Source organism: Protomyctophum parallelum (assembly GCF_964188405.1).
Source record: "Protomyctophum parallelum genome assembly, chromosome: 1".
NCBI classification, from domain to species: Eukaryota; Metazoa; Chordata; class Actinopteri; order Myctophiformes; family Myctophidae; genus Protomyctophum; species Protomyctophum parallelum.
The window spans coordinates 9495382-9522316 of NC_139697.1; the positions used below are offsets into that span (position 1 = coordinate 9495382).

The 26935-nt window shown below is 44.2% G+C and overlaps 1 protein-coding gene across 1 annotated transcript; it reads right to left on the bottom strand.

Annotated features, from left to right (window-relative positions):
* Nucleotides 1–208: 208 nt before the first annotated feature.
* Nucleotides 209–26632, bottom strand: LOC310867812 (brevican core protein-like). Its single transcript, XM_083777959.1, has 14 exons — nucleotides 26330–26632; nucleotides 11792–11871; nucleotides 10717–11091; nucleotides 9539–9713; nucleotides 8619–8746; nucleotides 7955–8248; nucleotides 6826–7677; nucleotides 5740–6558; nucleotides 2892–2999; nucleotides 2435–2593; nucleotides 1726–1808; nucleotides 1445–1589; nucleotides 877–1059; nucleotides 209–405 (listed from the first exon to the last, which is right to left on the bottom strand). Exons 1-14 carry the CDS (start codon nucleotides 26344–26346, stop codon nucleotides 278–280), a joined length of 3546 nt encoding a protein of 1181 aa, XP_083634085.1. The 5' UTR covers nucleotides 26347–26632; the 3' UTR covers nucleotides 209–277.
* Nucleotides 26633–26935: the final 303 nt, after the last annotated feature.

The following is a 26935-nucleotide window of genomic DNA, read 5'->3' on the forward strand; positions in this document are numbered from 1 at the left end:
CTTTTGTCATAATGCTTAGCTCCGGTTTTATTGATAATTTGGCTCACAATCAAAATCTCCCCATCCACAAATGATAAATCAGTTGCTGTGAGACTAGAGGTCTTGAGTAATAAAATCGTACTATGGTTCCTTGGCCTGTGTCCTGCTGCTGCTGTGCCAGTATCCCTTATCCTGTCTTAGAGCATTCATTGGTGAAAGCATTTGTTTAATTTGTTTTACCTTATCATATTACAACAGTAGAGCTTCAAGATAGGAAATGATAAAACTACGGGATAATTTAGTTTGTGAACATAATATTCCAGTACTGTGGAGGCTCAGTTGTGGTTGTCATTTCCTCCTCAATCATCTCAGGGCTTCCAGTGGTCAGTGATGTGACTCTAGTGATCTGAGCCGATCTTGCTACTTCTGAAAGGAATAAACACCGAACATACGTATAAATATCATGAAAAAAAGAAAAGAAGCGTTCAACCGTAAAAGGTATAATGCATTTAAAAATGTTACATTACATTGTTTTCCAAGCCCTTGACTCAAGCACTTAACAAATAGCATTTGTTTTCCAACCCCTTGGATAGATTGACTCAAGCACTTTTTTGCCTTGTACAGTATGTCTTCTGAGATGACATCTCTCTTATAAAGTACAGCAACCGCAAAAGTACTTCAGCTCATTCACATCTAGCTTAGCATGAGTGAAAAAACACTGTAACTACTAACTTACAATACCTGTAAAAGGCTTACTGTTATCATATCTGAGATTCTGTGTGTATAAATGACACATCATTTATGTTAACTGAGTTATTATATTATTTATTTCTTTTTTTAACCATTTTCTAACGCTACCCATTTTAAACATAGTAGTAGGCTGATCTTTGAACTTACCAGGGTGGCAGAGGAGCTGGGGTTTCTCCCACTTTCCCCCAGGGAGGCATCTCACCAGGGGGTTTCGTCTTGGTTGGAAGCCCTTTGCACAGTAGTAACGGATGACTGCGTTAGTCTCATACCTCTGGCGAACCTTCCCGAAAATTGATGAGTTTTTCACTTTGGGTGGTGGACCGCATGAAGCTGTTGGTAAAATGTTGTCATGTGAATGGAATGTCAAAGACATTAAAGGTGTTATAGGCAACATTCAGTCGCTAGATGGGGCACTGCACCTCCCCTTCCACATCACTACATATCTGTTGCTTACGGTTCTAATTCCATTAGAACTGTATTAAATACATTCGTCTTTATACTTCTACTCTACTACATCTCAAAGGCAAATATTGTACTTTTAACTCCACTATAAATATTTGAAAACATTAGTTACTAGTTACTTCATAGATTTTGATTCTTATTATTACAAAACCACTTCGGTTAAGACCTATATACTTTGGCAATTTGGAAATGGCCGATCTACACAAGCTTACCCCAGACTCGGCAGGGGATTAAACATGTGGTTTCTACTCACAGGTGCCTTTCTTGCATGTGTAGGACAGGTGGTAGTTGCATGGTACATCACTCCAACGCCCTTCGTCATGCCATACCATGACCACACAGTCTTCACCAGACAGGAAATAGCTGTCTGGCTGTCCTTTATACCAGTTCTCATAGAGCTACAGACAGAAAGAGTACAGAAAAACACATCACTGTACAATTACATCAACAGTGATTTACAGTACAAAAAACTGCAAATTGAGGATTAGAATGAGATTGTAGTATGATCTGCTCAGTGGATGATATCTGACTCACCATCTGGTTGTCATCAGACCAGCGGAAATCCCCTTCAATGGTCCTATCATTTAGTCCAGTCCACTGGTATTCTTTGTAATTACCTGGTGTGGCAGAGAAGATGAAAAACAGTCCTCAATCCATGATTTTAATAGTCTCTCAAGCCAGACAATCATTCCACAATCATTCAAGATTGAATCTTCTAATGCTACAGAAATTCTTCATTAACGGCTTTAAATTAAATTGGATTTGGGAGTTTTCTTTCTGTCATGGCCCGCTGAGGCCTGCAGGTTGTGACAGTTCCTAAACATTAATTTGGGGTTGAATATTAGTCAGTTTCACATACAGTACGAGCATTAGACCTATTGGGTTGGGGACTGCACATAATTCTTAAATGAACATGGAAGATTTTACTGTGTGGTAGTGATTCATGTCCAGTAAACCCACTGCATAAGGAAAGATGGGGCGGCTGTTACAGCTTTTAGAGCCTAGTGAGTAAAGAGGTCAACAGGGCAGGCAATCAGAAGCTCACCACTTTGGCCCTGCCCCGCAAACAGCTCCCCCCAGAGCAAAGCCGTCAGCTGAATCATAAAACACAGGACGTGATGTTAAGACTGTCCATTGTGCATTCGTGAATTTTCCCCGTGGGATCAATAAAGGTCTACCTCAATCACCCACCCTTACAGATCACTCTGTGTAGCACTAACCATGCACCAACCCATGCACCTACTGTTGATGAAGTTCTGCTCCTCTGGGGTCATGATGGACACAAGGTGAGCGCCCACCATGCGACAGTGCTGCTCTGCCACCTCCCAGCTCAGACGCTGGCTAGAGTGACGGTAGCAGAAACCATGGAACTTCTCCCAGCCTGGCTCACACTGCTCGAGGTCTGGAAGAACGACAAAGGAAAACCAAATCTGTAGCCGTTTTTTTCCCCCCAGAGTCAGCCTGAACAGTTTTTGTTCAGTATTTCAGTTTTTACTCAGTTGTTCCAGGAATACTTATGAGCAATCTGCTATTAGAGTAGTGCAAATTATTAGGTACTGTATGCATTGCAGTGCATTTCATCTGATACTCAGAGATCTGCATTGTTGTTATACAATGTATCATGTGGGACCTGTTTTGGGAATACATTGAAATGAAAAAATACATTCCATCGCGATTCGCAAATGAGCGGAACACTTTACCTATCTGACAGAGGTCACCTCCATAGCTTGGCAGACAGAGGCATTTGGGGAGCCCACTCTGTTCAGTACAAGTGCCTCCATTGGTGCAGGGGTCTTCCAGACAAACATCTGAGACAGAACAAAGGGGCAACTTTATATATATTTATATTGTTTAAGACTTGTGAGAGTGTAAATTTCAAGCGCAAGGAAGTCAGGAAAGAGGAAAAGGTCAGAAAGACATAGGCAAAAAGAGCTGTCGGATTAGTGGTGCTTAACTTCCTAAGAACATAAAGACACATAGTTATATATACACTTATATGTTATACAGTTATAGGATGGATATCTGCAAACCATATGGGTTATCCCAGTATGTCTATTGTAGTTTAGGTGTATTTTTCTGCTTCTAAGGGTGATTAAACTTCATAGCACCCAAATGATTGTAATGATCTGTAATTACCATTAAGAGCCACCAGGGAGTGCAGTGTGCAAACAAAGCAAGCTGCTGCAGAAAGAATGTGTTCAAAGTTTGTGATGGGGTTTAAAAGACAACCTGTGACTATACAAGGAAGGACCGCCTCTTATATATCTTATTCTTTTCTTCAGAGTAAAACAAATAAATACCTAGCATTGGAGACATGAGATTGAGTATACTAACTGTATGTTGCTGTTCCTCTGGTTGTATTTAAAATACATTAAACCATAATCTGAAAATGCTACAGAAAGGTAATGACATACCGTAAACTAAGGTGTTCTGCTTATGACGCAGACAAACTAGTTCCATGCCTATGATAAAAGTCCAATATGAAGCCGATTATGAAGGTGGGCTTATTCCCTGTTGTAGCCTACCTTATTCACCAGGCCATAAACAGTTTAATAGACCAGGAGATCTTACCATTAAGATATGTTTTGTTCCAAAGTGGTAGAAAGTTGCTTTGATCAGTCAACATTTCTGTTGTCACATTCAATATAGTACTGCTACATGCAGTCAAGTGAAAAGAAAGAAAGAAAGAAAGAAAGAAAGAGTTGTGGATAACTGAATATCAGTTAATTCTATCACCCCAGGAATAAAAAAATAAATAGACCTTGATGTTTTTGAAAATGTACACTGGGTTCTTCTAAGCATGTTGCAGGAGCTGCAGGTTATGGAACCTATTGATTGTTTAAAAAAGGACTCTCATTGTAAGAAAAACAAGAACATTTAGGCCCAAACCACACCAATGATTTGCCGGTGCGGTTTGGGCCTAGGTTTGTTTTAGGAAGTGCATCCAATGTGACGATAATGATGAAGGGGATATGTATGCCTGCCAATTGCCTGGCATTGACTGTGGTGGCATATTTAGTTAGAGATTATTTGAATTTGTCACAGTATTGAGAAGCATCAACAACATTATTAAGGAAAAACAAAACATCCTTGTAATGATTTGAAGTGGTGTAAGTATTTGTGGGGGTCATTTCCATGTCAGCTTCTTAGAATCTCAACAATTTATCAAAGGCTAACCATTTATGCAGATTTACAGTTTAATGGTATTGTCTCCACATAGCAGTCAGCTTAATCTCCAATGAATTAATCCTCCAATTAAATGCTGCTGACACAGCTCTATCTACACCTATATTCTGACGGCCTGAACAATGTACACTGCCCTACAAAGCCAAAGTGAAGTATACATTTTTGGTCACACCAACTTATTTGTGTATCCCAATTAAAAAGGTCAAACTATATGGGGGGGGGGGTCAAACAATATTACCTGAAGAACATTTATACAATTAGTGTAATATCACTTAGGCCTACTGGTATATGTACTTTCATAGTTAATGCACTCTGGCTTTGTAGGGCAGTACAGTAAAGAAGTAGGTAACACTAAGGTAAACAAATCAAACTTTTAGCCTATATAATTTATGGAGCTGAAGGAAAAGAACACATTTGTCAGTGATTCATTCAACTACTGTCCATGACCCAGATAGTGACCTATAGTATAAAGAAATATGGAATGGGGTTACTTAACCAACACAGTATTACTAATACAATGCAGGTCTATCACCAGGCCTGTCTAACATTAGATTCAACATTGTTTGTGCTTAACAAACATGGTATTCTGTGCTACAATATCATTACAAGTCCATTTAGAATTATGAGAATTTTAAATCTGATGAAAGAGCGCAACTTGGAGCTAAACAACTTAAACTCTATCTGTTCTTAAACAACAATCATCTATAAAAAAAAACATTATTGCAGTTGCTTTGATCACTCAATATTTCTGTTGTCACATTCAACATTAGTACTGCTACAGTCAAGTGAAAGTTCAAGTCCCTTATCTAGTTAATTCCAGATCAACGCAGAAAGAAACTTTCAATGGTTTCTGACAGTTTAGGCAGAAGATGTTGATGTGCAGTCAAAACACTAAGGTTGGGGAGGGGCATAATGTTGAAGGCCCAGCAGCACTTTAACCTGGACATCACTCTCACAGAGGAAACTCATCACAGAAGAAGCACTGAAACATTCAGATATTCCAGACAATACAGTACTTCACAGAAGTCATTCTTTAGGTGAGGGAAGGGTGAGGGGGGACATCATGCACAACCAGACTGGCTTGTTGAAAGTTGTGAGTTGTCAAATGGAAGACATCCCAGGTGTGAGTATCTTGAAGGGTAGTCACAATTAGAAGGGTGAGGGGTATTTTAAGAGGAAGTGGGAACAGTCAACGTAGTCTTATTTAGACGGGAGTGAGAGATGAAGTTGAGGAAGTCATTTGAAAGGTTGTGGTTTACAGAAAAAAGGAGCAAGGCAGGTTGAGGAGGCCAGGGATTTAGTGAATCATTGTATTGAGAAGCAAGAAGACAGTTAGGGTCATTAGGGTGAATTTGAGGTTACCTGAAAGTGTCCCTGTACTGCCCACAGCAGCCCTCTCATTGGGCAAAATGAGCAGCGTGGGCGGCTGGGTGAAACTAAATTCAGGGTCCACCCGGCCTTGATTCACCGGTGGTATAGTAAGAGCTGTCACCTTCCGTGGATCAGCTGGCTCATGGAAACCCGGTGCCATTGAAGTGGTTGGACTCCAACTGTGTGATGTCGACTGCACGGAGGTTGTCATAGCAGCCTTGGGCTCTGTCCTGGAGACGTCTGATTCTGCTGTGGAACCTGGAGCAACTGCTGAGAAATTCGAAGAGGGAACTTTGGTGTACTCCACATCATCTAGAGACTCTTGGGGTGTGTCAGTGGTGTGCAGCAGCTCCCACTGAGCTGTTTGGGGATTCACAGCAAGCACAGTTATCTCTTCTCCTAGCGTTGGTTCAGCTGTGGCTAGCTCATGCCCACTTCCATCCTCATGGTCAGTGGTTGTCGGATCGGCATCTAACCGGTAGGACGATGTGTGATATTTTGCAGATAACTGGGAGGTGTTGGACAGCTCTGAGGCTTTAGTGCTGGATAAACCCACTTCAGAAACTATGTGTTCTTTGGTTTCACCAAATTCTATGCTGGTGCTACCTTCCTGTCTAGAAGCTGAGGTCGCCCAAGAACGTGCTGCTGTAGAGTTCATATTTTGGCCTACGTCAGACGAGTTTCTAGGATTTGCGCGTCCAGTCTGAGACTCTGTAGGAATGGCGGTGGCCTCGACAGAAGCTGACAGGCGGGGGATGGAATTGGAAGTGAAGGATTGTGCCGTTGCAGTGGGGCCGTCTGTTTCAGTGTCTGAAAAACAACATTATGAGACCTGAGTAAATATTTACAATTTAGGCATTTAGCAGATGCTCTTAATCCAGAGTAAATAAGGAAAAAACTATGCATAGTAATAGCAATCTAGTAGGTAAACCAAGAACATATCATCAGTCTAAGCAATACACACTATAGGATGCCTATAGGAAATCCACTTGGCATCTATACATAACATGCTATGATTGCAAATTACATTTTAGCCTTTGTTTCCATCAGAATTATACAATTTCACTAGTCATATACCTTGTAAATCATCTGCAGAGCCTTCCGAAGGGATCCACATGGAGGTTAGGTCACTGTGGGAAGAGAACGTAGGTTGGGCTGTTCGGTTAAGATCTTCTCCTACTTCTCCTGGGGACAAAGTTGAGAAAGATGTCTGCACTGGGTGAATTGTGGCATCAGGGGTCATAGAGGTGCTTCCTGTGGTATTTACTTGACCCTGGCTGCTGAAATTGGCTTCGGATCCGTCTAAATCTAAGTTGGTCTCAGGCATCGGTTGGAAGTGCTTGGAACCATCAGATAGCTGGGAGTCGTGTTCTGTAAGGTTCATGTCTGGCATTGGCTGATAATGCCTGTGAGGCTCATGCGATGGTTCAGGAAAGTCTGGGTTTGATACTTCAAACTGTGGAAGGCTGACGTTTCGGTCATGGATGGAAGCGGTCTCGTTGTTGTCACTGGGCAGTAATGATGTGGTAAATGGGGGATAAGAGGCATTGGTTGTGTTGCTAGCATTAAATGCCGCAGGATGTTGGAGATTGTCATCCATTTCTGTGGGATGTGAAGTTTCATCAAAGGGCTGGAGGAAGTCCAAAGAGGATGTGGGCTTGTTTAGAGTTTCTGTGGTGCCGTTTGGAGTTTCTGTGATGATGGACACAGCTGTGGGTGGTGTTTCAACCAGGTCTTCTCCAACAGAAGGACCTGGGGAAATGGCAATGGATTCTAGCACGCTCTGAGCCTCTCGTTCCACTTGCTCAGACTGGAGGGTCAAACGAATTTCTTGTGCTGGTTCCATGAGAATGACCATATCTTGTCCAATGTCCTCAGGTTCTGTGGCCATGTAGTCCATGGGAGACTCGGTATGAGGACCTCCATTCTCTGTAGGGATTGATAACATGGACATGGAATTGATTACACATCAACCATTTAAAAAAAACACGTTTTTGTATGCACGTCATGTTGTTTATATTTAAAGGATAGTATGTAACTTAATTCCGTGGCTAGCAAAATTAGGTTTCCAGAATACTATATTTGAAAGATAATCAATTATAAACTTTAAGATGTCCGTCCCCCCCCCCACAAAAACACCAAATACCGTACATTTGATTTTCCATTCTGCATTCAACCACCCAAAATGAATCAAAGGTATACAGACCGTTGAAACAATATACATCATGAAGGCTGGCAGGTTCTGGGAAGCCAGTTTGATTGCTGAAACGATAGACGGTTTTCACTCCAGCTTGGTGACCTCCGCACCTCTCCCTGGGCGTGATGATGGGGTAACGCACGCTGCCGTCAGAAAGCCAGCCAGGGCTACAGCGGTCCAGTCCCGTACTCCAGGACAGGTACACCTGCCCCGTCGTGGCTAGCACCGCCCCTACAGCCTTGCAATACGACTGCGCCTCCTCAAATGACAGCTGCTGTGGGTTGGGGTCATGGAACACCTCCCCTGTGAACACAAATCGTTACTTACAAACATACAGAAATCGATATGCCGGCATTAAAAGTGAATAGGAGAACTCTGAGCATTGTGACCGATTCAAACAAGCTTGTGCTTGTTTGAAAAAAACAATGTATTCAGTATCACTTTCAGCATGGAATACTTCTCATTTGATCGATCTGTTTTACTGTAGCATTTTGTATTGAAATGCTTCCTTCTTTTGACTGAATATGATGATGCAGTAACAGTAACTGCACTTGTTATTATATGACTGTGTAGACAAATATTTCTGGGGGTTTTTGCGGGGGGGGGGGGGGACAATATTTTTCCCTATGCAGGATTCATTACTGTATCTTCCTACACTGATGGCTATTCTTACCATGGATTTGCTGCACATAACAGTATACATCATATAGGTCATCTGGATCCAGTGCACCATAGTTCCTCACTCCTGGTTGCCCTTCCATGTCTCCATAGCAACCTTCACGTGGCACTTGTATTGGATATCTGTGAATGTGGTGCAAGAATGCAAACAATCTGAATCAACAACTAACTAACGGTGCCGGAGATTAGCTGGTAACGGATGGACGGACACACGGACAGACGGACGGAGTGCAAAGGCTGAAGTAGTGGTTCAGCCATAGGTAATTAATATGAACGATGTAAGCACAGATTGCCAACACATAATGTCCCATCTCTTTCCATTGTACAATCCCACTAAAACTGTCCACCAAACATCACAGATCTCCATATATGGGCATAAAAGGGACAAAGACAGACGTACAGAATCTGCATGTCTGTAGGCCTACAGATATCTTCATGTATGGGCATAAAAGAGAAACAGACAGGTACAATGGGTAATACATTACCGGGTATATGGCATGCATTCCCAACTTGCATCGTTCCCGAGTAAGGGTCTTGTAATGCATAAATAAATGCCTTGCATATTTAAATCCCTATATTTTGGAAATTAACCGTTTGAACCATATATCGTCTCTATCGGGTATGGCCAAAACTGTTAATTTTCACGATTAAAATTCAAAAGTATCAAAAGTATCAGATCGACAAGCTCCTACTACACAAAAACATTAATATGGAGATAGGAGGTTTCTGCCTGACAGCAGCGATATACTATATCGTACGTCAATAACAGATCTACAAACTTTTTGATTTTAAGCTTGTAGATCTGCTATTTTCGCTGAATGTTCGTCTATTTTTGCTCTGCTATCATAACATGCCCAGAATCGAGACACAAGGGTTCATGTGGATGTGGTTAGAAACCTATGGAATATAGGCTACCTAACAGACTGATCTGCAAGCCAGCCAGCATCACACTGCTCGTAGCCATCATAATAGGCGGCCAGCAGTTGGTCAGGAGTGGCGATGTGAGCCCCAATGCCCTCGCAAGCCTGCTGGGCCTGACTGAAGGAAAATCCATACCGCCCCACAGCATCCCTGTAGTGGAAGACAACCCCTGCGCACACACGCACGCACGCACACACGCGCACACACACACACACACACACACACACACACACACACACACACACACACACACACACACACACACACACACACACACACACACACACACACACACACACACACACACACACTTAAAAAAAGCTTTTCTTTCCTTCATAATATTTTAGATAACATAACAATTGAAACTAGAAAAAGTACAGGTCTCCACCAGGGCAGGTCAGGTTGTGGCCTCCTCGTGGCGCTATAATGTGGCGCCAAATTCCGCCAATGTGAAAAGGGTGCCATTTCTTCTTACGCCTTGGATGGCAATTGGATGATTTTTTGTTCCAAAAATGTGTTTTGCAGAAATCCACCTGTTGGTGGCGCTATAACAGGCCAATGTGAAAATGGTGGGATATATTCCTCAGCCTAGTAGGAACGTCTGTGAAAGATTTCACGTAAATTGCACACTGCGTTCATGATTTGAGGGTTTTTGTTCAAAACAGGCCAATCCTGCAAATTTTGAAAGCCAATGTTAGCCAATCAGGATGGAATATGGTTCATCGTTGGCATCTAGGGAGTGTGTGTGCAAAGTTTGGCATCGACGGGGTTAACGGTGCCGGAAATTAGCTGGTAACAGACGGACGGACACACACACACACGGACTGCAAAACATACTCTCTCCCCATGCCTTCAGCCTGGTGGAGGCAATAATTCAAATGTAATAAATGGTAAATGGTGCATTTATATAGCGCCTTTATCCAAGGCGCTTTACAGAGATTGTGCATTACATTCACCCATTCATACACCGATGGCAGCGGAAACCATGCAAGGCACCAACTAGCACATCGGGAGCAATTAGGGGTTCAGTGTCTTGCTCAAGGACACTTCGACAGTAACTCTGGGGGAGCCCGGGTTTGAACTGGCAACCTTACGGTTACCATCCAGGCACTCTATCCCTGAGCCACCACCGCCCCACATGGATGAGTGGGAAGAAAACCTAATGTAGGTACCTTTGACCTGGAGTTGAACAAGGTCACTGGCATCCTCCAGGCCTTGTTGCACCTCACAGCGGTAGTAGCCCGAGTCGCTGGAGCGCAGCTCCCCCAGCCACAGTGACACGTCCTCGGCCGAGTCGGTGTAGTTGAGCAAGGCGGCCCGCTCTCGGTACGCCTCGCTGACCTTGACCCTGTGACCTCGTACCACCAGGATCTCCGTCTCCTCCCCATTAGCCTGCACCACACTCCACTTGGTCCGGGGTACGACGGGAGGGTACACGGAGGCCGGTGTGGGGGACAGGGACACCAAGCAGGGGATAGTGATGGAGCTTCCCAGCGCGACAGACAGAACACCTGCGTGGGGGACATTCACCTGGAGATGCTGGACATCTAATGGAGAAGAGCCAAAAAGAAACCTTTGCTGGCAATTTCCATAGAAATCTTTAGAAACCGCGCAAACCATGGCGTGTTTATGAATAAGACTAGAGTTTTGATACCATTTTCCTATTAAAAATCACCTTTGGGAACATGCATGATTATGAAATAATGATTATTATTAAACGATTAACCACTCGGCTGGGCACGGGAAACTGCAATTTATTTAGAGTAGAATGAATCACTGCATAGTTTTGTTATTACAAATAGAAATGGGCACCTAGACGGTAAAAAACGGATGATCTCCCCATGTGCCCATACCTGCAATTAACTGGCTTGTTACACCTGTGCCCCTTAATCTCTTCACCTGCCAATTGCTACAGCCCACCCATCAAGGTGAACCCGCCCACAGCTGGCCAAATACAAACAGGCAGAATGGCTCCTCTAGTTAGTCTATCACATAACACATACAGAGCGTTTCCGCAGATTTTAAAAACAACTTTGTCGCGAGTCGTACGACAGTGTCATATGCCGATCTACAAGCTCACAATGCATCACGTTACTACTATGCATTGTGAGCTTGTACATCTGTTATGTTATTTTTTTATGATCACTTATAATGAACATCACCAGGTTGAAAGTAGTTAAAAAATATTATTTAAAAGGTTCTCTCTGAAGATCCTTAACTACAAACAATATATCCATGATACGGTACCTTGTGCAGGTGGAGTTTGGACAGGGAAGGCCAAGGTGAGATGGGAGACTGCACACAGTAACGAAATAAGTTGAAATGGTCTGAGAAGGTAAAGAGGAACAGACAGCGGGGATTAAAAGAGCATAGAATTGAAAATTGAAACATAACCATATACAGTCAGATAAATAGATGTAACCAATATTTATTATTGAATAATAATAAGTGTGCATATAATATTTAATCTTGGTGTTCGGCCCTGCTACATTTTTCTCCCTGCTCGGCACAATTAAACACCATCATTAAACATTAAGAGCAGGGAGATAGATATACAATAACAACCCCCCATGGGGAACAGAAATAGCAGAGCCCACCGGTGGTGCTGGGGTGGCGGTGGGAGCAAACAGTGCATAACAACACCAGGAACGCATTATGCAGAGGAAGGAACGCAGGAAGAATCCAGTCTTAGTTGAGCTTAAATACCCCGCCCAATTGGTCAGCTGACTGCCACATCAGCGTATGATATGTGGGTCTTGCAAACACTGTACATAATACATATACCCAGATAGTATAGTATTAACCCCAGCGTATTGTGCCCTTTACTTGAGCATAGCATGAAGCCGCTCAAGTATATCTTACTGACCTAACTCTGCAAGCTACATATCATAAATATCTTTCTGTTTCTCTCTTTCACACTTAACGTTTAATTATATAAAAGATTAATTGATCAATTTCTAGTAATTTCATACACTGGGCACCAGTGGCTCAGGACATTAAGTGGCCATCTGGGAGTGGGAAGATTCCCAGTTCGATCCCTGGCTGCGTGTCAAAGTGTCCCTGGACCCAGAGCAAAACACTGAACCCCTAACTGTGCCCAATGAGCAGGTTAGTGCCTGTGTAACGTGGTTAATAGTGCTTCCACTTGCCCAGGCATTATATTGTATTGTGATCCAATGTTCTGTCACTTTAAGAGTTCAGGCGGTTGACGTGACCTATAACCTAATGACGTAACCTACCGCACTTCCTATTTCATACTAGCTTTGAAAGCGGTAGGTTGTGTTTATTTTGCTCTGCAGATTCTTTTATTATTTTATGTACCCAAAGTTGTTGTTTCATGGTACTGCATCTGCTTTATTTCCAGCAATTGTAATGTGGAAAACATACGTCAGAGCAGAGCAGTGATTGCCTCATTCTATGTTGTACAGGTACATATTGTATTTGTCGTCATCTTGCTATTTCATACTAGCTTTGAAAGCGCAATTGTAATGTGGAAAACATACGTCAGAGCAGAGCAGTGATTGCCTCATTCTATGTTGTACAGAGAATAAATCTACTCACTGCTGACTGCTGAGATCCTGGTCTATGGTGCTTCATATACAACACAACGCAAGATCACGTCTGTTACACTGGTGCCGTGACGGTCTTCTTGTTCCACTGGGCGTTGGAAGAAGAAATCTACCGACGCTACGGACGAGAAACACCGGGGCTGTCACTGGTAGTCGACATGTTATGCAACTGTGCGTCGCCAATTGCAGTTTCCATTTTGGCCACACGGTGGTAGTAGGACACTGCATTTAATGCTACACTGCCGTTTTCTGACGGGGGTTTATTTAGCGTGGGGCAGTATTACTATTCTCCCATATTGTCAGTCCGAATGAGATGGGTTCTTTATGTGCGATCATTTAGACTTCTATACAAGGGAATAGCATCACATTGTGGTGAATTGTGCATGTTTTGTGTATTGTTTTTGTTTTCACAGTTTTGTTGGGATATTTTCTGCTGTAAGCTATAGCATATGGTCAATTGCACATTGATATTTTTGTTTTATTTTTACCCGGTACTTATTTTGTGCATTGGTTAATAATGGATAATTCCTTTGGGCTGGGGGGTGTTGGTAGAGGGAGGGGTTTTTCTATGCTTGGTTTGCCTGGCAGGGGGAGGGGCGTTCATGCAGCTGCTTCTCCTGGCAGAGGTAGGGGTGTTAGTTTTCAGTCCCTTGGACCAGCAAATAGGGTCCCACTACTCACTTCTACGCCAATGCCAAGGCTCAACATTACACATTCTGACACCGCTGGTGGGGTTGAATCCCAAAATGTTCCTGAGCCAGCTTTACCTTCGGGGAACGGGGAGGTGTCAGCTAATATATTGGCAGGAATTATTGAGCGAGTGGGTAAATCCATTGGTGAAAGCATAGCATCATGCTTGGAAGCGACAAAGTCAGTGGGTACTGGGGGTCTTCAGAACAATAGTGGGATGGGGGGACTTACCATTGGTGACATTTCTCATTTGGGGCTGGTGTTAAAATCTGATGTAAAAGAACCAAGCTGTTTCAGGGGGGATGGTTCTGAGAAGTGCACTGTACAGGAGTGGGAGGAGGTTATTTTGGGTTACATGCGAAAGAAGGGTTTCAATGCACAAGAACAATCTGATGAAGTAATGAGTAAGCTTATGGGACGGGCACGAGATGTTGTCCGAGTTGGATTGCGCAGTGATCCCAAAACCGACTTGAGCAAAGGTCCAGACCCCATGTTTCACATCTTGAGACAGCATTTTAGCGATGCAGTATACTCTGATATGCCGTTAGCAGATTTTTATGCAACTTTACCCATGACTGGTGAGAACTCATTCGACTATTGGATCAGACTGAACAGGGCCATTGATGTGGCTGAGGAGGGCATGAAGAGACAAGGCAAAAGGTTGGAAGATCCTACTCGTGAGGTGACTGTGATGTTTATCAGGCACTGCCCTGATCCTGAATTATGTCTGATTTTCAAGTGCAAACCTCTTCATCAGTGGACTGCTGGTGATGTCCACGAGAGGCTGGAGGAACAACAGAGGGAGAGAAAAGCCAGACAGCTCTCACGATCGAATGTGATGGTCTCCACTTTGAGGCAGGAGGTGTCCTCTCCAGTGCTTTTGCCCATGGCTCAGCCCTCACCAGCAGCTAAGCCAGTGACCGCTGTTGAACACACATCTGCTTCGTCACCAGCACATGCACTCGCCTCGTCAGAACCGCTGGCCCAAGTTATCGCGTTGTTGGAGCGTGTGTTGGAGCAAGGCTCCCTGACAGTGAACAATTCTGGGTTTCGTCCGCAGCAACGACCCAAGAGAAGGGTGGCCCCATGCTCAGTGTGTGGTGATGCTAACCACAATACAGTGGAACACTGTAGAACGGATCGTTTATGCTTCCTCTGCTATGCTCCTGGACATACACGCATGTCGTGTCCTCAAGCCTCGTCACAGGGTCAGGTTCCCCAGCCAGCAGGGCTCCCACAGCAGGGCTCAAGCAACCAGCAGGGAAACTAGATGGCCCACACGGAGAGGGGGCAAGTGTTGGGCCTATAAAAGCCCCCCTAATTGACTGTGATGAGGATGTGGAGTCTGTATATTCAAATGCCCGTGATTCTGTGGAACCTGGTGTGGAAGTAATCTATCAGAATATACAGAGGCTGGCTTCAACTGACAAATTGTTCTATACAAGTGTTACTGTAAATGATGTGATGGATTTGAAAGCGTTAGTTGATAGTGGTTCTATGGCATGTTCGCTGAGCTCGGACATGTTGCCACGCCTGCAGCGAGCAGGAGTGTTATCGGACGGTTCACTCAACCCAGTTAATGTGGTGCTGGTTGGGTGTGGGGGTTTGAAGACCAGACCTGTGGGAATGTGTGAGTTGATGCTCACAGCGTATGGACATAAAGCCTCTGTCCCTGTCTTGGTTGTGGATGGTCAGATCGACGAACTGATTATTGGCAGCAACTTGATCAAACACCTCCTGCGTTTGATGAGGAAAAGCAATTTCTCTGAGACACAGTCGACAGAGTGTAATGATGATGATGAGCAGCTCTTCTCCCTTCTGGCCAATGTGGAGAGGTGGCGAGGAAGTGATGTGCCGGACAAAGTGGGGACGCTAAGGCTGAGGCAGGCAGTCACTTTGGAGCCAATGCAGGAGCATTTGGTGTGGACACGACTGAAAAATGCTCAAAACATTTCAGCTGGGAGTGCTGTTGTCATTGAACCCACTAGTGCACGTTCAAGGCCTAGAAACATTCTCATTGGGAGGACTGTGGCACTTCTGAGAAATGATGGATGGCTTCCAGTGAAGATTATAAACCCGCTTCTTCAGTCGGTGACACTGCGACGAAATGCTAAGGTGGCTGATGCATTCCCTTGTATGGCGTTGCAGGACTTTGACACTGATGAGCCGGTGGTGTCAGGCCCCCCTCTGGCTCTGCAGCAGCAGGTGCTGAAGGTGGATGGTGGACCTGAGGATGACAATAAGAGTGCTGATAGCTTGACCATTGACAGTGCATCTGAGTGCAAAGGCGAGCGTAATGAGGTGCTGCAAAAGCTGGGGCTTGGGGACGTGGATGTTGACTCCCCCCAATTGTCGCCTGAGGGCAGAGCCACGTTGGTGCAACTGATAGCCCGCTATGAGTCCATCTTTTCAAGGCACAAGTTGGACTGTGGAAAAGCAACTGGATTTGTGCATAGAATCAGGCTGAGTGATGACAAACCTTTCAGATTGCCTTATCGGAGGTTGTCTCCAAATCAGTACGACAAACTCAGACAGGCATTGGATGAGATGGAGGAATGCGAGATAATTAGGAAGAGCAACAGCGAGTTTGCCTCTCCGCTTGTTCTCATCTGGAAGAAGTCGGGTGACTTACGCCTGTGCACGGATTTCAGGTGGCTCAACGCTCGCACGATAAAAGACGCTCATCCTCTGCCACACCAAGCAGATGCTCTGGCGGCTTTGGGCGGGAATGCCTATTTCTCAACAATGGATTTGACATCTGGCTATTACAATGTGGAGGTGCAAGAGGAGGACCGGAAGTTCACGGCTTTCACCTCGCCGTTTGGACTCTATGAGTACAATAGACTTCCTCAAGGCCTATGCAATAGCCCGGCCACATTTATGAGAATGATGCTGAGCATATTTGGTGACCAGAATTTCCTAAGTCTTCTTTGTTACCTCGATGATATTCTGATTTTCGCTCCCAGTGAGGAGGTGGGGCTGCAACGTCTGGAGATGGTTTTCGGTCGTCTGAAGCAGCACAATCTCAAGTTGGCACAGAAGAAATGCCACTTCCTGGAAAAGTCTGTGAGGTTCTTAGGCCATGTAGTCAGCGAGGCTGGTATTGCAACAGATCCTGAGAAGGTCCGGGCCATCGCCGACATGACAGAAGAGGATCTTATGGAAGACAATTCAAATGTGCCCTCTCAGTCCAAAATCAGGTCCTTTCTGGGAATGGTGGTCTACTATCAAGGATTTATAGAAGGCTGCTCAGCCATTGCCAAGCCTTTGTTCATGTTGACCACTGGACCCAAGGCTCCGCGCCATGGAAAAGGGAGAGCGAAGCGAAAAGTTATGAGAAAGCTCTCTGTTTCGGATTGGACGGATGACTGCAAATTGGCCTTCAATCTCCTGAAGCAAGCTCTTCTGGACCAGGTCCTCCTGGCCCACCCGGACTTTGAGAGGCCATTCCTGTTGTCTGTGGATGCGTCAAGCAATGGTTTGGGTGCCGTTCTCTCTCAGGTGCCTGAAGATGGAGACAAGGCCAGGCCAGTGGCTTTCGCAAGTAAATCGCTAAACTATGCACAGTCTAAGTATCCTGCTCATAGGCTGGAATTCTTTGCCCTGCGCTGGGCAGTCTGTGATAAGTTTAGCCACTGGCTGAGAGGGCGGCCATTCACAGTCTGGACAGATAATAACCCGCTGACTTACATCCTGTCTAAGCCCAAACTCGATGCATGCGAGCAGAGGTGGGTTGCAAAGTTGGCCCCATTTGAGTTCGATCTCAAGTACATCCCAGGGCCCAGGAACGTGGTGGCGGATGCATTGAGCAGGCAGCCGTTTGTGAAACCTAGTGCTCTCCACAAGCTCACAAGGGTCCCTTACAAGGATCTGTTGGAGGAGGCTGCTGGAGTCCAGGCTGAGAAGGTGCAGGATGTGTTCCGCTGGTCCAACCATCCATGTGGGGCAGAGCTGGAGAGATGTTCGACTGTGGGGAGCGAGGAGGTTGTCTTTGGTGTCGATAGCCAATCCGTCCGTGTGACCTTGTCGGGTGGCGAGGTCTCTGCTATTCTGGCTTCCCATTCTTCTGGAGAGTCTGGGATTACAAGTCATGCGATCCTGCTGCCACAATTGACTCAGTCATTGGTGCCTGCTGAAGTGGCTGCAGTTGGTGCGCTGTCACAGGAGGACTTGATGTCAGCACAGAAACAAGATGATGCGTTGTCCAGAGTGATCTTCTATGTGGAGAGGGGTCGGAGGCCCTCCAGGAGGGAACGTCTTCATGAGCCATTGGAGACTGTGAGGCTACTTAAGGCATGGGAGAAGTTGTCTCTGCGAATGGGGGTACTGTACCGTGTGTCCAGGAACCCTGTGTCCAAGAAAAAGTCTTATCGATATGTTGTGCCCGCCTCACTCAAGTCAGTGGTCCTGAACGGTGTACATGATGAGGCTGGACATCAAGGTCAACAAAGGACACTGTGGTTGACTAGGCAGAGGTTCTTCTGGCAGGGACAGGAAGCTGATGTTAAGGAGTATGTTAAGTGCTGTAGGAGGTGCGTGTTCAGCAAAGCCCCTGAACCTGAGGCTAGGGCACCGTTGGAGAGCATCATCACCAGCGAACCCCTCGAACTGGTCTGCATTGATTTTTGGTGTGCTGAAGATGCTTCTAACAAGTCACTTGATGTCCTCGTTGTCACGGACCATTTTACCAAGCTGGCACATGCCTTCTTGTGTCCCAATCAGTCAGCAAAAGCTGTTGCTCACCAACTGTGGAACAACATATTCTGCGTGTATGGCTTTCCCCGTCGCATTCATTCTGATCAGGGGGCCAATTTTGAGAGTAACTTGATTGCGGAACTTCTCAGTGTGGCAGGGGTGCAGAAGTCTCACACAACGCCCTACCACCCCATGGGTAATGGTGGCGTTGAGAGATTCAATAGAACTTTAGGCAATATGATACGTGCCTTGCCAGCCAGAGCTAAACACAGGTGGCCCCAGTCGCTGAAATCTCTGACCTTTTCCTATAATTGTACGATCCATGAGACCACTGGACACGCCCCATTCCACCTGATGTTTGGGAGGATACCTCGCTTGCCTGTTGACATGATGTTCGGGGAGGTGCTCCATGATCCAGAGGTTGTGGACTATGATGTCTTTGTCCAGTCTCTCAGGAGAGATCTGAAGGAGGCCATGGTGGCTGCCCAGACATCGGCTACTAAACAGCTGAAGAGACATGCAGACCTGTACAACAGGAAAGTCAGGGGGTCCCCTGTGGAGGTCGGGGATCGTGTGCTGCTTGCAAATAAAGGGGAACGTGGCAAGAAGAAGCTCGCGGACAGATGGGAGAATACACTTTATGTTGTGCTGGAGAAGAACACTGACATCCATACATTTAAGATCTGCGATACTACCACTGGCCGTGAGAAGACTGTGCACCGAAATCTCATCATGCCAGTCAACTTCCTGCCATTGCTTGACACGGCTGAGCAGGCGTTGGATGATGTTACCAGTTCTGATGAGAGCGATGCACCTACTGAGGAGATGGGTGTTGAGGAGAGGACAAGTGTGTGGGTGTCGGAACTGATGAGCGATATCTCATGTGATGGGGAGACGGCTTCCGTGGAAGAGGAGGACGGACTGTGTGAGGGACAGGAGTTTGAGCCTAATTCCGGCCAGCTGGCTGATGTTGCTGTGGGGAACGGTGTGGACGATGGCTCTGAGACCGTGGATTCGACTGCCGCACGCGGTGCCATGACAAGAGCTGGGTCTACGGCTGTGGACGATGGCTCTGAGACCGTGGATACGTCTGCCACGCGCGGGGCCATGACAAGGGCTAGGTCTAAGGCCGGGCGTTTCATAAAACCTGTTCAGAGACTCATTGAAACTATGCAGACACAGAGAGTTTTGGGTGATGAATTTCAGAGAATACCTGTATGGGTGTAGAAAAAAAAAAAAAAAAAAAAAGAAAACCCAAGCAAGGTTCAGTATTTGTTTTTGTTTTATTTATTTTTTCTCCATTGGGGGCCCATTTTCAAAGTGTTGCCAAATGTATTTAACATGTAATAGGCATGTTTACCTGGGGACTTAGTCCTTCATTCTGGTATGGAATGGTTTTGTAAGACAGGGATGTTTGGTGACACGTATTTGCAAGGCTTTGCATGCCTCGAATGGTATTTTGTTTGATTGTAAGGGCAAGTGGAATTCATTGGGGGAGAGTGTAACGTGGTTAATAGTGCTTCCACTTGCCCAGGCATTATATTGTATTGTGATCCAATGTTCTGTCACTTTAAGAGTTCAGGCGGTTGACGTGACCTATAACCTAATGACGTAACCTACCGCACTTCCTATTTCATACTAGCTTTGAAAGCGGTAGGTTGTGTTTATTTTGCTCTGCAGATTCTTTTATTATTTTATGTACCCAAAGTTGTTGTTTCATGGTACTGCATCTGCTTTATTTCCAGCAATTGTAATGTGGAAAACATACGTCAGAGCAGAGCAGTGATTGCCTCATTCTATGTTGTACAGGTACATATTGTATTTGTCGTCATCTTGCTATTTCATACTAGCTTTGAAAGCGCAATTGTAATGTGGAAAACATACGTCAGAGCAGAGCAGTGATTGCCTCATTCTATGTTGTACAGAGAATAAATCTACTCACTGCTGACTGCTGAGATCCTGGTCTATGGTGCTTCATATACAACACAACGCAAGATCACGTCTGTTACACCTGGTTGCCTCCGCCAAAACCGTATACAATGTAAACAGTAACACTAGAAAAAGGACTAATGCAGTTAAATTACCATTTCAGCTTTCTGTTCAGTTAGTATTTTATGTGCTCTGTTGTACGTACCTAGATGTCCCACAAGGCTATTTAAATGGTGTCACGCGACTGACTGTGTTGTATGACGAACAAAATATCTATTTTCAACTAAAGAAAGTGTTGACACAGTTGTGCGATGAAGTATAAATTAGCCTAACGCTCTGTTTCCAGTCACTAGCAGGGAACAATGGTTACATGGTACTGTACCCTTTTATTTCCTCCACAGCTAATTATCATGTGAGGTTGCTTTGCCTTATTCCAGCAGCAGGGACCACCTACAGAGTAAGACCATACCGACACGTCTGTGTTTCTGTATTTGCCAACAATGGTTATAGCCTACTTAAGAGGCCGACAGTAGAGATATACTGCATGCATGCTTGGGCTAGAAAGACAAAAGAAATCCACATCAGTCAGCTGATGCACCTAATTGGATGTGATTTACTTAATTTGCCATACTATAGCTATACTTGTTCCTGACTGGAAGGCATTCTTACCTCAATTTCACTTTCTAAAGACAGTTGGGAATAGTGAGAGAAGTATAATGAATGACTTGCTGATTACTCTATCTCTGTACTGTATGTATGGGATCAAATAGATGCGGAATAGAGGATATCCCTCAATTCTGGGCATGAATATACACAAGGCGATCATAAAACAGAGTCGAACAATACCATAGTGTTAAAAGTCCCTAGAAGGAAGCTTCTTCTCTGGTCCCAGCACTTTACATGACAACTTTACACGCACACGCACACACACACACACACACACACACACACACACACACACACACACACACACACACACACACACACACACACACACACACACACACACACACACACACACACACAAAAAATCACACTCTTGTCTCTCTTTTCATCATACATCATCACATTCCGGCCAATCACAATTGGCTTCCTCACTTTTTATCCTCAATACGTACATTGCTCAGCCAATCAAATCATCTCAATTCCGTGCTCAGCCAATAAAATCATTGCTATGATTCACACAAACACACAAAAGCTGGGCATAGGAGGGGCTAGCGCCCCTCAAAAACAAAAAATCACACCTGTGTGAAGTGAGGGGCGCTATATAGTATATATACATATTTTATGACGTAATTATCAGACAAAACAAATATGGACAAAACAAACATTAAACTCTGTCCATGTCAATGGCGTTTTCTTTAAGGAAAAACAAAATTAAACCTGTATAGGCTATAGGAGGGGCTAACGCCCCTCAAAGACTGGGCGAGTGGCGCTTGTCACTGATGCACATTAGGCTGTAAAAGCCTATAAGAAGACCCAGACATGAACATGTGCAGCTTCTCTGGCTACCCAGGGAAAGCTGGGAGCATTGGTATCCGACCACATGCTAGTTATCATCACCTCCAAAAGTTATTACACATCTCCACAGCCTGGGGACATGCTGCCAAATGCTTCACCACCAGTCGGACCCCTGTCATTAACACACTCCCTGCTGACCGTATACAGTATGACCTCGACGCAGAAGCCATGAGCTGGAGATGTCCATTCTAAGTGAAGTCTAACACTTAGAAAGTAGACTTCAAGGTTGTTAAGATGCCCTTATAAGCAAATATTACAGATGTTTTGTTGTTATTTTGCTAGTCTGCTTTCCAACATAATTCAGTGCTGTACTAGATAAACTGATGTTAACCACTGAACTGCATGAGACTACTGTATAATTAATCTACTTTATGTGGCAGACCACTCTGCCTTGTGCTAGATGCTCTTAGGTCCTGCGCAGCTGCAGTGTATACCCTTGATTGATGTGTGTCAGTTCTGGACGAGTAAACCTGAGCTCCCTTCTCCAGTGTTTTATTTCTTTATTAGTTGTGTTCATAGGCCACATACACAACATTTATATTACAATACACTGATGAGAGGTGAAAGATATAAATCCATAATGACTTCAACTTCAGTCATGAAGCCGAGATGTACAGTAGCCTACTGCAGGAGGAGGCAGATTGAAGTGTTCATAATATTTAGCATCTTCATTGTATCTAATTTTGGTAAATGGTAAATGGTGCATTTATATAGCGCCTTTATCCAAGGCGCTTTACATAGATTGTGCATTACATTCACCCATTCATACACCGATTGCGGCGGAAGCCATGCAAGGTACCAACCAGCACATCGGGAGCAATTGGGGGTTCAGTGTCTTGCCCACTTGACACTTCGACATGTAGACAGGAGGAGCCGGGATTCGAACCGCCGACCCATGGATCATTGGACGACCTGCTCTACCTCTTGAGCCACAGTCGCCCCATACTATTTGGGCTAGTCCTGCTTTTGATGTGACTGAGGGAAACTCCTTAGTCTCTTGGACTCCTGCTGCGGTTACTAACTCTGCCCCTAAATCACTGTCTCCATTGGTAAATTGTGAAAAAAGAGCCTCTCAACATATCTATAAATGAGCACAGAGGAGGTAGTGTCTGTCTGCATTTGTTTCTTCTGTGTGTGTGTGTGTGTGTGTGTGTGTGTGTGTGTGTGTGTGTGTGTGTGTGTGTGTGTGTGTGTGTGTGTGTGTGTGTGTGTGTGTGTGTGTGTGTGTGTGTGTGTGTGTGTGTGTGTGTGTGTGTGTGTCAGAACGTTTGGCCCATCTCTTTGTGCCAACATAAATTGCTAATGAACAGGCATTAAATTCACTCATATCTAGGCGATATGTATTACATTTAATCAGTCAGTCATCTTTCTAGACTATAGACATTCATCAATACAATTGTGCACTAAAGATGCTACAATGCAGAATGCCATTAATCAGGGTTATTAAAACATTATTTTTCTACAATAAAAACTTTTCTGTTTATAATGACAAAGTATGAATTAGCCTTAACTCCACTCTTGCTGCCTGCAGCTGTATATCAAATACACTGCTCCTAACAGTTGCAAACATGACACACTTGTGTCTAATAAATAGCCTTGTTTGGTGGTCAAATAAGTGTTATTTGTTATTTTCTGGCCAGCTGGGTGGACTCCATAGGCTGTATGACTATTAGTATTCTTGACAAGAAAGCGTCTTACAAAAGGCGAGCAGTAGGCAAGGAGGACAGCTGCACACTTAGCTTTCACTTTGCACCAACTCCCTCACAAAAAGCCTCGGGGGAAAATTAAAGGACAGGGCACTGGCACACTTGCTCACTTTCTGTCTTCGTCTCTATTTTTTCAGGGACGGCAAGGGAAGTTGAAAAACCACTAAGGATCATTTAGAGCCGGCTTTCTAGAGAAGGAGTGGTCACATTAAGGCGCTGTCCTGTCTCAAATGGTATAAGTGTTGTGAGAGTATGTTTAAACACCAGTTTGAGCTCATCCTAATGTAGTCAGACTGATGACAGTGGACCTTAATGCCAGATACCAGCAGTTATTTTGTGCCTTCTTTGAACGGAGGTATTTGCCCTCATGGTCACAGTTCCTGTGGCATCTTTTCTCTTTTAAACAAACTAAGATTAAAGACAAGTCATATGAGTGCATCTCCAGATCTGCAGAGTGAATAAAAGCTGCTTTAAATGCATTGCGTAGTGGTAGAACAAAACCTAACTCATGCTCATGCAGAAACAGAAAGGCAGATTAACAGTAGCGGCAATGATTACATGTTCGTGCCTTTGTGCACATGGCATGCAAAATTGGGATGAAAGTACAGGATGGTGAGACCAACAGATGTGGTCTCTCTAGAAATGTGTCCCTACTCCCTGGTTTGGGATGCTGTCTCTGTATCAATGTTCCAACTAATCTCTCTAAAAATACTATTCAAAAAGGAAAATGTCTTTCGGTTTATTGTGAAAGTGGAAAAAATACATCCTAGACCTGCATATAGCTGCAAGCTACTGTAAACTCATGGGGCCTCTGCAGTACTATAATTCAAGGTCAGTCCAGACAAGGCAATTATTTGCTCAATGACCTGGGAAATAACTCCTGATCTCAGCTGAGCCAGGTCAAACTTTCGCTTGACACCATTTTCTTAGTTCATGTACTAAGCTCAGCTGGAATGAGGTTGGTCATTGCCTCCCATCTTCCAAGGTGCAGACCTGAAGAAAAGCAGACAGACTTCAATGATGTAACCAGTTTTTTTTCCTTGTCTTATCTAATGCGTTTAGTTGCGCACAGAGAATAGCTGATCTACAAGCCAGTATCCTACCCAGCACCAGGGTCTAAATGTCTCAATGGGAGAGCAGGAAGACCACCTCCTCAAACCACTGCACATGTACTATTAAGCCATTTTTACCTGAGATCAGATTCTAAAAATGTCTTCTACATCCTGACAGTTTTCTGAAAAAGCTATGTTTCTGTCAGTCGTTCTTCGATCTTTCAAAAATAGCAGACCTACAAGCTCGTAGCACGCCACTCGGTGGCGCGCTATGAGCTTGTAGATCTGCTATTTTTCAATAGCTAAAGCATAATGCTAACACCAAAATGGGTTCCCGCCCCAAAATGGGTTTTAATATTGTATTAACATAATACAGAATAAGATTGGTTAAAGTAAATGTTTTATTCCTTAAAATAAATTCTGGGTTTCAGATTTAAAGGCGCATCATTTTCTTTGCTAAAATAAATGTTCTCCAGTCCAGCTCTTTAGTATACAGAAAATGCATTTTCAGGTCAGGATACAAAGTTTATCCAATCAGGAGAGAGAACTCATACAGAATTCAAGATAAACAAGTGAAATTGGAAGTGCATGAAGAAGTGAGCAGTGAGGAGACAACAATGTAACTGAAACACTACACATTTTAAGCTGATCTGCCGATTGGCTGAAATTGGCAACCCGCCTGAAAATGCACCATCAGATAGGGTGTTCACTTTGTTTTAAACAAAGACATATCACACCTAAAACAGTAATAGCCTAGTAGTGTTCCCCCTTTCATAACATAAGTGATTTTATTTTTTTATTTTTAAGAAATGATCATTTCTATAATTTCCTAAATGCAGTTGGTCACCATCCAATATTAGTAGTTGATGCTTAAATAGTATCAGTAGATTGGATTGCAAATAAAACATTCTCAGTGAAACTTTGTCAACAGCACTGGTGGTTTTGTGTTGGTATAAACTCATGATCTGCTAACATACGTGAATGTTCCTCTAAATGTACTTGCCAGGGGCAAAAAAGGATAAGGCAAGGAGGATGAAAGTCGACTTTCCCTAGTTTAAAGTGGTACACTAGGGCCTACAATGTACAAGTAGCTGTCCTAGTATAGGCTAGGCTACTTAACAATGCTCTGGCATATTACCAAATTCTGGGAATATAGCTAGTAGCTACACTACTACACCATTGACTGACACGGCAACTTACTATAGGCTGACACAGAGCTCTACAGTATCCTCATTACTTAAAACAGTTAAAAGACCGTTGTATAATAATGAATAAACTACATATAGCTATTTAAAAGATAATTTAACCTAAAATAAACCATGGCATATGAGAGTAAAGTTTAATTCTCTATATCATCTTAGTTTATGAAGGAAATGCAATCATTGGCTAAAAGTAGATAAAGAACAACGTCACGTAGAAACGTCATAACCTACATTAGCCTGCAAAGTAGGTTATTCATTGAAATAAACAAATAAAATAAAGTAGGCTGCGCTATAATACTATTTGCTTTTACAAATAATTTGTAATAAATGAAACAAAACAATAGCAAAATGCGCTATGCACTGCAGTTACATCAACGTAGGATATTGCATCAATCTAAAAGCGTAACTTATAATGACCTACCGCATTCTTGTTAACATTTCAGCGGCTGATCGCGATCAATCTAATTCTTGATGATGGTAAAAGTTACTGTTTTCTCCGGTGAGCCGCAGTCTGTTCGGCTCCAGAGAACTTGGTGCAGTGCGTAGGCAACGGCCACTGCGACGCTCAAACACCGGCTATCCTGGCAGAGGTATAGGCGATGGGAGAGCTGCGCAGGTATGGCACTGGCGGCCGACCGACTCCAAAGGATGCAGAGAAAGAGGGAGTTCGGGTAAAGTGAAGAAAGACCAATATGAAATCCCGAACTGCCCACTTTTCCACTCAATCACGGATGGAGAGGGTGGTCACGGTGGTGTATGCCCATCAAAGGGGACGGGGAGGGATGACATCTAAGTTAACTGATGTCATAGGCTATTAGGCGAAAGCTGAAATCATGAGTTAGCCAATATAATGTTTTGCTGCAGGAAAAAATGAGAAATGCACTGACGCGTTCCTGAATAAAGCCAGCCTTGGCGGAGGCAGAGTGGTGCTGCCATTTGACTCAGTGCAGCGAGCGCAGCACAATTGAGGCTGAGATGCTATCTGGTACTGCAGCAGCCAGCAGCACCACCACCAGTACAGTCAACA